The sequence below is a fragment of the Aythya ferina genome (genome assembly GCF_964211825.1).
Source record: "Aythya ferina genome assembly, chromosome: 4".
In the NCBI taxonomy this organism is placed as follows: Eukaryota; Metazoa; Chordata; class Aves; order Anseriformes; family Anatidae; genus Aythya; species Aythya ferina.
Window position 1 is genome coordinate 71,607,868 of NC_140300.1, and position 14,406 is coordinate 71,622,273.

Below are 14,406 nucleotides of genomic sequence, written 5' to 3' on the forward strand. Positions count from 1 at the left end.
CCAGCTACAGCTGAGTGCTGAGCATAGATGGGCAGAGGTAACATTGGCCACAGACTTTGGAGGTTCTGCTCTTCCTCCATTCTTCTTTTTTGATATTCCAGTAATTTATCTTGGCAAGGACTGACCACGGACTACATTGCCATTAATATTTAATTACTAGTTATCATATGCAAAATCTGATTTTAAAACAATGATTTGAAAAACATAACACAACAATGATGTTAAATATAAAGAACTTGCCCATAGGATGCAAAGGGAGAGATCAGGCTACTTAACATTATTTCTTTTTTACAGGTATAATTGCTAAAGAAAAGTTTGTTAATCAATCATGGAATCCCAATTATGAGAGGTCAAAAAGGTCAAATGCACCCAGCTTTCAACTTCAAAGTGTGTGTAATGATGAAGGATTGTGAGGAAGAAGGGGATGGGCAACCAGTGAACCCAGAACCTGAGGCTAAGGCTGCAGAGTGTGCTCTGCCTGCCCTTACCGCCCCATTTATATTCACAGCAGACAAACACATCCCAATGGACTCAAAACCCAAAGTCTGTACAAAATACAGACTGTTTGCAATAATTGAATGTGATCTAAATAAGCATCTAAGAAGCTATTAAAGTCATCTAAATAATATTTAGATTATCATAAACACACTGATTCTGCCTCAGCTACAAACACAGCACATTTGCTACAATCAGCTTACATTCAATTAAAACGATTGCTATTTATAACTTGAATAAACAACTAAAACATTCATTAGAGACTCAAAAATTAACATTTACCATCACTTATTTCTTAAGTCAATATATATCTTATTTATTTACTTTGCTAATTGGTGTAATGCCTTATCTGCTATTGGAAAAAGCCCTAAAGCATAATAAAATACATTCATGTTTCTAAAACCAAACAGAGAAAAAAAAAGTGCTACAAGGCTTCCTTCAGTTAAGCTAATCTGCAAAACCAAAGCACTGGAAGCAGAAGACTCCTTATGCATTCTGAATTTTTTTTGAAAAGCTACTAAATACATGGAGAAGGTGTTGATGCTTCTAACAATACCAAAAAATAGTTGCCAGAATGTGATGAGTTAATGATGGCGCTCCTAATTAAATAATTCTTGAAGTAGTGTGACATAAAAGTGTATTTTAGCAAAAGCATGTTGGAAAATAAACCCAGTTTCTCATTCAAGCTAGTAGATACAGTCAGAGGTAGATACAGTCAGAAAAACAGAAGCATCAAAGGCATACTTAAATTTATAATTTATATGTATATATACAATTTATATCATTAGAAGCTAACTTGTATCTTGATTGGTTAACATTTTGTACAACCTGAAATAAATGTGAAGAACAACATGCTGTTGTCTTGATCTACAAAAAAAGGAAAAAAAGTTTCTTCTCGAAACAGAACACAAAATCAACCTGGAAATGGCAGAAGAGTCTTCAGGCAGAATATATCTAATGGCTGTTACGAACAGCACAGACCTGGCACTTGAACATTTCCTAGCCTGCACAAAGAAGCTAAGAGATGGTGTGCACTACTCACTGTGCTCCTCTTAGGGGAATAGAGGGACTGTATACACCAATTCTTCAAGGACTTAACATAGACCTAGCCAATACATTTTATATGGACAATTATATCTTATGTGCATATGGGTGGAAATTATAAGCAACTGAGATTTGGCAAATTTAGTCAATAGCAAATAGGCTTGAATCCCCATCTGTACGAAATCTGTCATGCAAACTGTCCTTGATTACATGCATAGAAAAATTACCCTCAGGAAACTCTTCTCAAACTGCTTGTGGTAAGAAAGCAGCTTTCCTGTTTGTAGTGTTTCATCAAGATATTAAGCCACCTTTCCATGAAGGTTTTTCTCCTACTGCTTCATCAAAAAAGGAAAATCTGAACTGAGGGCAATCAGCCCAAGAATCAATAATCTTGTGGTGGCTTTTCTCCATCTGAATGCCTCAATTCCCCAACATTTTACCAGGAACTCCCACCCTTGAACAGAGGATGGGTGGTAGAAGAAAAAACTAAGGCCTAGTTGTACCAGCCTGGGGATGTCTGGAGTCCATCTGTCACACTGAGCAGGTGTATGCAGAGATAAAGGAACTGCACCACTTGCTCCTCTATATGCACACAGGTAGCTGGAGAGGGTGTGCACATCTACCATGGCTGTAAGAAGGGAGATGGAGGAATCACAAAAAATCATTATGTGATAAATAGTATTAGTGTCTGACTCCTGGACTTTCAAGAAGACTACTCTGCGTGCTTCTAGGGCATGAAGGTAAATTTCATGCACCAAGGTAAATTAGAAAAAAATTCAGTGTACTGGTCAAGAAAAAGTCAGAAACTAATTTGAGTGACCTACTATTAAAATTCAGTGGTGAATGCAAAGAGTTTTTTAATTCTTATTTTGGACTTTCTCTCTCTTTTAAAATACACATGCTAATTCACTTATGATGCACATTCGTTCTCTCTGGAACTATTTCCTCCTTGAGATTTTATCTTAGCAGAAATATGCTTACTGGCTGAAAGAGTAAAAGATTAAGCAACACACAAGGCTGGGAGGGAGGAGAGTACCCGAGCCTATTTACGAAGTTGCAAATAGATGTCACTAAAATGAAAACTAAGCAATGCTAATAATAAAAAGTCAAAACAGTTTGTTCTACTGGCTGCTGATTTAGGATGAAAAGTGCTCACCCAGGGGCAAATACTTCTGTTATTATTAACCAAAGCACTGTAACATGCAGATATACACAAATATTTGAGTAGCCAATAAAAAGCACTTAAGGGACAAACTGAAACAGCTTAGAAAGAACATACAAATAAATACGGGAGTAGGAGACAGACGGTGTTTAGAATTAAATACACTGAACACTTCATGTTTAAGAAGTCATAAATTACCTTGAGAAGCAAACCCACAACTCTGTTTTCAAAGGAATTGTTTCCTACTCTTCCCAGCCCTAAATACAGATGTGATCCACAAGATAAAACCAGAGATACAAGTGTAGCATGTAGTGCTTATCCCACAGGAACCAGGTAAATAGGTAGGGAAACAAAAAAGTATGTTTTCAAGAGCTAGACTGACCAGCAAGGACACAACGGAGTATTAGAAAAACTGCAGCATGTACTGCAGACTGAACTCAGTTCCCACTGCTTTCAAGTGGAAAAAAGTTTTCCAATGGCAGAAAACACTAGCAGAGAACACGACTGAAGAAACAGATAATTCTGGGATTAAGGCTAAAAAACAAAGACAAAAAACAAAACAAACAAAAAAAACAACAACACCTTTGTGCATAAACAGTATTTCAACAACAATTTCAAAATTTTCTTCGCAATGTTGCTCAAATCCATGAGCAGGGGGAGATGTCCACGCCCATGGCAGGGGGTTGGAACTGGATCATCTGTAAGGTCCCTTCCAACCCAAACCATTCTGTGATTCTCTGATGAAGTGTCATCTTGCAAAGCCAAATAGCTGAAGGTGCAGAAGTGGTTACAAGTGACAGGTGCCTTATTAGTGGCTCACCCTGCATGGGATTTCAGAAGTCTGGACTGTGGCCCCCAACAACCACAGCATACGTGTCTCAAAATCTGACACAAGTACAGCACACGAGAGCAAACACATTTGTACACTAGAACTTCACATACAAATCTGCTTCCTTGCCAGTCTCTATGAGATGACTTTTCGCTTTCCTACAGAAAAAAAAACACAACTGAGTGTATTCACGATTTTCTTTATAAATCACAGGGTCCTCCACCATAATAAGAGCTAAAAAAACCCACACAACTACAGTAGATCTAACACCCTCAAGCTTCAAAAGAAGTTAAACCATCAGTTATGTGGCAGTGAATCAAAAGTGTTTTACTGTTAAGCAGAAAGAAATAGAAAATAAAGAGAAGGCAATAGAAGTTGTGGTATTTATTTTTTTTCTCCATAAAATAGAAAAAAACATTAGCTTAATTTCTCGGAAACCATGGGATGGATGAGCCTAGTTACTGGCATTATAAACAAACATACTTTCTGGTATGAAAATAAAACTACCACCGAAAAAAAAGACCCAACACATTTCTCAGGAAATGGAAGAAACTTTGCTTGACCCAAAACAATAGATTTTTTTTTCCTCTGCTACAATTACAAATCTTTGTTCTATTTACTAATTCAGCACATCATTGTTGCTCTTTCCCTTATCCCTCCTTGCTGCTTCCAAGCCTCTTTACTCTTGCCTGGACACAGAAAAACATGAGCTTCAGGACTGAGGAAACTTGGCTGTTTACTCTTGTCATACATTAAGAAAAGCTAGCACATACATGAAAACATTTTCACTGTCAAGCATTGGAGTAGGCTGCAAAAAGAGACTGCATAATTACTTTCCTTGGAAGTTTTCATGATCTGACAGGACAAAGCCCTTGGCAAGCTCATCTGAATTCAGGGTTTTGTCTGTTTTCTGAAAGAATTTGTACCAGATGACCTCCTATCAGAATTATTCTATGAATTTGCAGTCCTTGGCTCCTTCAGAAAGCCTCGCTATGCATCTGTAGACCAGCACAGCAGTCGTATTTGCTGTGTGACATTCCTGTATGACAACCACAAGTCTTCTTGTGTCATTTCATTTTTCTTCCCAGTTGCCTTTGTACTCCTACCTATTATTTCTTAAATCCTATAAACTCTTTAGTTTCCTTTTGTTCGGCTTTTGCAGGTCTAGCTCTTGGAGTCCTGGATTTGTGCCCAAGGCTTACAGAAAATATGGTAACATTAAAAAAATTATATATATATATATAAAAAAAAAAAAAAGATGACGACTGAATATCATACTCAGGTTTAAGGACTATTTAAGTATTCAGATACACTGAAGTGACAATTCAGAGCTTAGTTTCTTAGTAGTTGAGAAAAACAGATCAAAAGACTAAAATCTAATGCAGACGGCCAAATAGATAGGACATACCTACATGTATATTCTTCCCCTACTATTGTAATGTAGTAATGAATGAATTTTGATTGTAGGAGAACATGGAAGAAAGACATACTGCTTAATTTTATTTATATAAAGACTAACTAGATTTATACTGCTGAGGGCATGGAACAGAATCACTTCAAAATACCAGCACCCTTCAGACGGTATAGCTGACAAAAAACAATCATCAGATTTTAATAGGAAGACAAAGGGATATTTTTCCTGAACTGAGTAGCTATGCAGATATATTCTTATTTATCAGCTTTTCTTTGCTAAGGCAAATGCAGGTATAACTTACGTACTGCCTCTCAAAACTGCTTGAGCCGTACCCTTTAACCTGGCATGCCAAGATGGAAAAATGCAGCCAGAGCTGCCCGCATCACTTTCCTGTTACCCTGTTCTTCCAATCAATCACAGAACCAGTAAGGTTGGAAAAGGCTTCCAAGATCATCTGGCCCAACTGTCCCCCTGCCACAAATATCCCTCACTAAACCATGTCCCTAAGCACCACATCCACCCCGTCCTTAAACACCTCCAGGGACAGTGACTCCACCGCTTCCCTGGGCAACCTGCTCCAACGCCTGACTGCTCTTTCTGAGAAGTTTTTCCTAAAATTTCCAGTTCTCACTGGAAAACCGTTCTTTTATTGTTTCTCTCCCGAGACAAAGCCTGTTTGTAGTTCTGCAGGTATGACCTGGATAGTGGTCTGTTGTAGTAACGAAGAACACCACAGAGCTGGAAGAGCAGGAGCAGAGAGAGGCAGAGATCCAGCACAAAAAGAAATAATTTTATTGGCATGTACATCAAAGAAACTTAAGTTCAAAGCAGTGAAGTTTGACAAAAAACAATAAAAAATCCCACATGACCAAAAAAAACTTTCTACTTCCTGCTCAGGAAAAAAAAATGCAGGGAATAAAGAATTACACTTCAGAGCAGTTAAACCTCATTCACTGCACTTGATTCTTCCTCAGAATTAATACCATGGCACGGGCTCTAACACCATGCAGTAGTTAAGAAGCAAGTCTGTGTGATGAATGTGTCAAAACTCCTGTGCTTGGTAGTGACAACAGAGCTACCAGGGACTGAGGTTTGGTGGGTATTTTCTTACTGCACTAAGCAGAACAAAACAACAACAAAAAAAGAAAAGCCTCTTCCCCCTGCCCCACCTCATTAAGCTGTGATGGGGTGGCACGGACTATCAAAAGAGCTGGAAAATTTGTACATAACTAAGAAGGCCCTAGAGCAACTAACTTGAACTTGGCTGAAAGTAACCACTTCGCACTGCAAGCAAGGCAAAAAGCCAGCTATAGCACGGCTCTAAGTAAAATTGTGGCATTGATTAAAAAAAGAACAAAAAACAAACAAAAATTCACCAAAAAAAATCTCCCTCAAAACACATGCACACAATATTGGCATTTATGTGACTCCTCCAACTTGCACGCAGTTGGAGTACCCTAACTGAGTGGCAGTAGCAATTCTCCTCTACAGCAGTTTGAAATCTGCCCACCCACTGCACTTCTCACGTGAATCCTATAGATGCAAGAAAGAGACTAAGAACATTGTTTCAGATTTTCAAACAAGATGACCAATAAACTCATCAGCGGGTATTTCAACAACCAACATTGCAGCTACATAACTAAAACGATCCATTTATCCTTCTACCTCCTCTCACCTACTTAGGCAGGGACATACCGCACTATTTTAAACTTTAATAATTTAAAATATCAACATAAGCTAGGTACAATTATTATCACTCCTGACTACTTTGATGATAGGATTTAGAGTTCGCTGAGGCCTTGAGGATTTAGAGTTCTCTGAGTTACAGCAGAGAAACAAATGTACGCAATAAATAAAGCTTTGCATTAAAACAATGCAAGAATGGACAACAGTGCGTGCCTGTGTGTCACTTGTCTTCCCCCTCCATGTGCCAGGGCACTTACCAGGTCACTTCTAGGTGCTTCCTGATAATCTGCTGAAAAACAGGACATCGAACTTCTCGTGCCGTTGCTGTCACCAGCTTGTCGAGGAGGCTGTGCATATTGCCTGTACGTAGCACTCTTTGGGGTCCAGCGAAACAGGTTGATTGACTCACGAACACAACGCTCAATGTCAATCTCTGATCAAGGATTTAAAGAAAAAAAACAACAAATGCAAGTGTGAGAAGTCAGTAAAGCCGATTAGCTATGACATTTCTAAATAAATACACACATATCCATCTATACACCTCTGTCTTTCTCCCTTAAAAAGTAGCTTTCAAAAATCCTTGGCCATTCAAAAAGCACTTAGCAACTTCTATAAAAAAAATAGCAAAGGCGTTTTAAGCATTAGCTTTATCCCCAGGTATGCGTGAAAACACAGCTAACTTTTATTGAAGAGAAATACAACAGAACTTCAATCAATGCAATGACAGGAATATAAGCAAAGCCTCATCACTCTAAAGCATCTTCATAAAATGCCTTTGCAAATCAGATTGTTGACACAAATATAAACGTATGCGGTACATCAAAAGTATATTTCATGCAGTGTATGCAAATTGGGATTTTTGGATCACCTCATCATCCTATTTATCAGTTATGTACCTGCTACAAGCCAAATGATTTTGCTGAAGGCATTCGGTGCTGTCAAACCTTGCATGGCCTGCTGTTTTGACAAAGCTATACGCTGCCTTTTTGTGGAAAACAGGGAACCTCAATGTCACTTGGTGTTTGATGGCATGCTGGTGCACAAAATGGATTTCTCTTAAAGCTGAGGAGTCCGAAAACCCAACCACAACTTACAGGGGAATACTCTGGTCAGAGAAACAAAGTGCCAAATGTGACAAAATATTACTCAAATTAGGAGGAAGGTAGACACCTGTTAAAGGTGAAGCATCCTAAAATAAGCTATGGTCAAAGAAAAATGACCAAAGCATAATGAAAAACATACACAAAAGAAAAAAAAACAAACTACTATAAACATCATTTTTGCAACAGTGAGCATCCTTCATGTATCTGTCTTCTAACAAGGTGTAACATAAAAACCATTTCCTTTTTTTATCACTGCAAAACGACTGGTTACTTTTACATCTCCTGCCTGCAGCTTGGCAAAGAGAAAAATTATCCCAACTTGCATTTTATGATGAACCCAGCGTAGTGCAGACAAACAACAAGCATATTTGCACTTCTTACGTCTGCCCCAAGCATCTTGGACAACTTACTGCATGACTCACAATTTAGATGATTGGGCCATGAATTTCTTTGGAAAAAATAGAGACAATGCAGTCAAACTTTATCTGTACAACTCGAACAGACCTGATACATTGCCATGACTTGATTTGATGCATTGCCATCAATGAAGAAGTCACACCAGAAACTTCAGTCATTAGCATGGTGAGCAAAAGAGAATGAAATCGAAGCCTGGGGCAGAATATTCTAGTTGCATGAGGTTATTTGCTTTGTTTAAAACCGAATGCATGATGCCATCTATTAATTTCCCATTCAAACATTCAAAAGGCTGTCCATATTCAGGCAGGATACAGCCTTCAGTGTTTTAATTCCACTGAAGACAACATGCTTATGTGTAAGATTAAATCACAATTTTCCTTAACCAGATCAGGTTCCCGAGCTACTCAGCTAATACTTGCCAGAAATAAATGGACAATGTGTGTGCTTCCACAGTAAGTGACAACTTTTCATTCTGTCCTGAAAACATACTACATTTTTCATTTTGAAAATGCTATAACTCCCATATTTAGTATCATTCCCAAGGAAAATCCAGGCCAACTGGCAAATTTCACACAACTTCGAAATTCAGGAAACACGGCAGATCCCTTTTCACTGGTTATTATTTCTGAAGTCCAGAATACACACCAAAACATTAATTAGTCACATTTTTCTACATTTCTGAAGGCTATTCACAAAAACATGACAATTTTAGTTCAAGACTGTAATACATACATGGTTTTTGCTCTTCTACTTTATTCTAGAGCGACTTAGAGCCCTTTCTCAGTACTTTTGTACTGAGTTGAAAGCAGAATTTAGGCAGAAAAAAAAAAGACCAACACTGATGAATAGCATGAGGAGCTTTCAGTTGGGAGAGGGCATAGTAGCCTACAAATATCTGAAACTGAAAACAGAGAATTGGGAAATAGAATAGGAATTTTCTATGCAGTAGGAAGAAAAGAAGAAGATGAAGGCGGGAATTGAGATTGAGAGAGTTAAATCTTGAGACAGACTATCAAAATATTTTTCCTAGAAACAAGCCCTGTAGTTCAAGCAGGAATCCATGCTGATAAATGCAAAATTCAGTAATGGATTTCCTTGAAAAAGATAACCATCTCTCCCATTTCAGAGTGCGAGTCAAAAAACTCAGGAGGCTGTTGTTCTGTGCTTCCCAGCTGTGCGGCTTCTCCCTTCGTCCAAGCAGCATTTCTGGAAGGCAGTGGCCATGCCTGGAAATGAACCTCCATGGAACAAGAGGGAATTTTAAACAGCTTGTGAGGCCATCAGAAACTTAGCAGCAATTCACAGGCTGCTAATTGATTAATAGGCTTCCAAGTAATGCAAAATATAAAAATCAGATGGTGTTATCCACAAACAGATAACAAAATGTGTTCATGCTCACATAGGTACATGCATACATACATTTGGGAAGATCAACATTTATCACCCACAGTGGAGAAAAGACTGTTGGTAACAAAAGCATTTATTCACTTTTCCTTTTTTAAAAGTGATTAGCTTCACGATCCAGGAACTTAAGAAGACATTAAAGTGGGTAAATCATTTGCAGAACATGTAATTAGTCACGGTGGGTGAAGGAGCTTCAGACTTGAGTAGCCTTCTAGCCTGTCTTCAACCTTTGCTTGGAATTTGTGTTTAAGAAAGATCACTTCCCGTCAGTGAACAAGATGCAGTGTAATCTTTTGCAGCCTCACTAGATAAGATCTTTTCCTTTCCCCTTGACTAATAAATTAGGGTCTACTGCACTACTTCAGTCTTGATTTCTTCCCATGCCCTTTCAAATAACTGAAAAATGATTCAGTCTCTATTAAATGCCCTTTTAAAAAAAATTAAATCACACCACAACTTTGTACCCACACAATATTAATCCTACTTGTACTCTTTCTGCTCGCAAGTAGTATTTTGGGTTACAAGTGAGTCAATGTTAAAGCTTACACATTATTAAACACATATCATTGGGACATCAGAAGTGTGAATACATGAAGTCAGTGCCGAGATCCTTGAGCAGGACAATGAACAAATGAACAGAATACTTCATGAGGATGCCAGACTACTTGTCATGCACAAACAATTTAGAAGAACATCCTTCTGAGAGAAGGCTCTGAATAAATCTCAGGGTGGCAGCATGAAGTACACAGAAAAACCTAGAAAGGATGGGGAGGGCCTGCTTGTGGGATGTACACACAACATCTCTGTGCTCTCTGAAGTCCCAGCACTGGTGTGTTTTGTGGTCAGAAAATCATGTGCCTTCCCTTTTTATTCATGCAAGTTACTTTGCTGGAAAATCTGTAATCAAAATGTGTTAACATAATATTGCGCCATTAATACTGAAGCATGCACTGAAAAAAAAAAAAAAAGTTAAGCACAGGTTTAAACATAATAAAATACTAAAAAAAATAGTTATTTCAAATTGAGTCTTAAAGCAGCCTGGCTTTCACACAGTGTAGAGCACCTGCATTTCAAAAAGTCAAAGTTGGCACCCAAGTACCTAAAAACTAAAAATGGCCAGTTTCACTATATAACACTGGTCTTAGGAGTTCTAGATCAACCGAGCTGGAGGATTTCACAGTCAAGCAGCAATTAAGCCTTAGAGGAAATAATTCTATGGCATTAGCTAACATCTTTGCTGTGTGGCATCAAAAGCCTTTTTTTCCTGATTTTTTAAAATATGTGAAATATATGAACTGAAAAAGGCAGGAGTGTGTGCGTGGGGGTAGTAAACAGAGTAATCTAACACTAATATCCATGTAATTGATATTAATGTAATGTATCCATGTAATGGATATCAGTGGTTTTGTCATGGCCCCATCCCACTATTAAGCCTGTTGAAATACTTTGTCCATTTTCTGAAATAAGCTTTCTTGTTGCTCTAAGATATCACTCGTTTTTCTCTGCTCATGCTAAAACATCACTCTGTACTGAGATGCTGCCTTCGTTTGTCAACAGTCTCATCTGAAAACACTGGCTCACCTGATAGATCTGCTTTTTAAGTTCTGTTTTAGTATTTTTTTTTTTTTATAAATACAGCAGAGAAGTAGACTGTCCTTGAAATATACATTAGAAAACATCAGTTTAAAGGCGATGCACCTGTAAGAAAAGCACAAAAACCTTATTTTTACAGTAAAACTGGATGTAAAAATATTGTTCACACCAAGGGAAAGCAATGAATGGGGAAAAACATAACACGAAGGGCTCCTCCTTAATGAAAACGTACACAGACCAAGTCTTTGTGCAGAGTTAATCAATTCCAGAGGCCTTTCCTTGGGTAACAAGGCACAAGTTAAGAAGCTTGGCCAAAATAAACTTCTGCGTTTTGGATGCAACCCAGAATTATGGGCTCGGTTTGACCTCTCCATCACAAATACTTTATGGTTACCCTGCCTGGCACCTTCTGCTTTCCCCACACAGCCACATAAATAGGGAAGCAGACCTCTGCCTAATAAAGGCAGGGAAGCTGAATAGGTCAGGCGGTTTGATCTCACCATTCCTGCTCTCTGAAGAAATAGGGGTGGAAAGGCCATAAACCTTTGATTTTCTCGCAACACGCAAAAAGATGCACTAAGCCTAGATAATTAGAAGGACTAATCGAGTAAGAGAAGTAACATTTCCATCCAACAGCTCTGTATCTATTAGTGCTAAAAGGTTACTAATAAATGATAAGGCCAATGGAAAATTATTTTTTTTTATATAATTTATTTCATACATCACAGGATAGTTGCGCTATTTTACTGTTTTGCGCATAGACATTAGCTCTTACATCAGCATCCCTTTCAATGCATCTCAGGAAAAAAAATACAAAGGTAAAATAAATACCACTCATTAAAACTTCATCAACTAATAAAGTAGAAAGCTACCATTTTCTTCGTACATGGATGCAAGGTATACATCTTCCAAGAGCTGTCACAGGGACAAGTGCTGTCAATCATGAGACCATCACGTTTTTAATGCAGCACAGCAGGTTTACAGAAGTTGCACTCAGACAGATAAATGGTTGGATGCAGAAGCAAAGGCACAAACTATAGTGCTGTGACTTCAGACGGGTTATAATTACTGCACAGCTATAATTAGGATCGATAAGTTCAATGTAGGATCAATAATTTCAATGTGCATTGACAGCCTACCTTGTCTGGGAGCACATTTCTCTACAATTTTTGTATCTTGGAATAAAAAATAAAAATAAAAAATCTCTAGAGGCAGTTCTCTACAGTCAGTATTGTTTACCACCTCTTGCTGATTCTGCTGTTTGCAGTGCACATGTGACAATTTTCTTGCTGTTGGGAAGGGATGCCAAACTATTCTTGAGCCTGAGTGCCCACAGTCAGTGATTAGAATATTAAAAGTGAAATGGTTCAGGCTCTGTCTTGGAGAAGGCACATCAAACATCTGTATCAGGGTTTAGAAACACCAGGAAAGGAAGAAATTTTGTTCCTATATTATGAGATCACATGCAATGTCCAAAGAGCAGAAAATGAACTTGTTAGTCTCTTATCTTCATCCATAAAGGAGACGTCTGAGAACTGAGAAATCAAGTATGTCTCAAGATAAAAGAGTTATGGAGTGGAAGGTATTACTAACAAAATAGTCCAAGAACAAATAACATATCAAGGTGAGACAGAGACACTTCTGCTGAGACCAACAGCTGGTATGCTTGCAGCCTGTGTACACAAAGAAGCTGAGAGGAGAGTTACTAAAGTAGAACTAGAACAGTACCTGCAGTTATGGAGTTGTCTGGACCAGTTCATGCAAACAGTTATCAAAGGAGCGAGCAACAGAGATGATCAACAGTAAGCACTGAGTCATTCCCAGAGACATTAGGCTGCATAAAGGGCAAACATGAATCCTTTTCTTACTTGGGACTCTAAAAATCGCTCTGGCCCAGCAGTTTAGGAAAAAGGTTTCATAAAGAATGCCTTCCCACATGGAAACATCATGTTGTCCTGCACTGGTAAAGATGAGCAGGGAAGAAACAGGGTGCTGCATGGCTGTATGAAGAATAAAGGTTTGCTCTGTGAGTCAACCACCACATGCTACATCCTATGCCCTACCGAGAGAGAAGAATGAAAGAGGTTACATAGAGACTTACACAGCTCGGGCTAGCGTGGTTCATTGAAAAGCTCCAGCAGGAGATGGTGTTTTAAAGAGTTATATGAAGCGTGCCAGGGCAAGGGGCAGATGTTTCTGTCAGCTAACTAAAGGTAAAAGACACGTGAGCCAGCCAAAACACCAGATTAGGATACTGGCCAATGACAGAAGCAACAGGAATTGAAAATGTGTAATGGAAATAGTGGAAATAGTCAGATGTAGGCCATTATGCAATAAATGAATAAATAAATAAATAAAATTAAAAAAATCATGAAAGAATAAGGCAAAATAAAGCAAATTATTAGAAGAAAGAACATAATTTCATTGCTTGCTGATAACCATATATAGAAAATACAGAAAATGACATTTACAAAACATCAGTGGTGAACTTAGAGGAAGAGCTTGTTAGAAACACATGGAAATGAGGGTTGTTTGCCACCAACACAACATCCAACAACATTCAGTTTTTGAAAGATTTTTTCCTCTCTTTTCTATGTTGCATGGTTTGTTAAAATCTCTCTAAAACTGGCTCAACAGACATTCAGCAGCCTCAAATACTAGTGAACCTTACCTTCTTTAGCCTAAACCTGTGCTTCACAGCAGCAATATGCAACTACCGATGCTCAGTAGGCATTAGCAAGGTTCACGCTGTGTAGGCTTCCAGCTGGGAGACCCCACTCACTTCAGCTGCTTCCCAGATGTGACGTGTAAAGTGAAAAACAGGTATCTACATCTGCCCAAAGAACCATGCGATACAAACTACCAAAAAAACACAACTATTTTACAATTTTGCCGTGATGTTAGCTATTTATTTATTTATTTATTTTTTAACTTTTAATCTTTGTGGCCAGGCCCTGCGAACCCACTGTCTGTTTTGACTGAACCCACTTGCCCTACAACTGTTAACTCGTGTACTTCGACAGCTTGAATGAGACGGCTGGGAGCTTTGAAACAGCTCTGCCCCGAGCTGAAATATGAACTGAAAAAGTTTCTTGCAGGCAATACTGCTGGCATGTGCATCACTGCTGGAAAAAATACAAAACAGATGACGTGATGCTGGTGAGAAAAAAATAAAATGTTTTTTTTTTTTTTTTCCTTAAGTGTAAGGGTGGAATAAACAGCAAGAGATCATCTAGCTCCTCGCCTTGCTCTGAGGCCA

At 38.4% G+C, this 14,406-nt stretch overlaps 1 protein-coding gene across 14 annotated transcripts in view; it reads right to left on the reverse strand.

Moving 5' to 3' along the window:
- Positions 1-14,406, reverse strand: part of TBCK (TBC1 domain containing kinase) — a 103,568-nt gene that overhangs the window by 25,056 nt on the left and 64,106 nt on the right. For 12 of the 14 annotated variants that reach the window (XM_084517219.1, XM_084517211.1, XM_084517216.1 and 9 more), the window contains one exon: positions 6,888-7,063. In XM_084517219.1, coding sequence (XP_084373345.1) covers positions 6,888-7,063 — 176 coding nt within the window. Of the gene's footprint in view, positions 1-6,887; positions 7,064-7,574; positions 7,736-8,593; positions 9,389-14,406 lie in introns of those variants that run through there. The other 2 variants (XM_084517214.1, XM_084517215.1) reach the window with 2 other exon arrangements.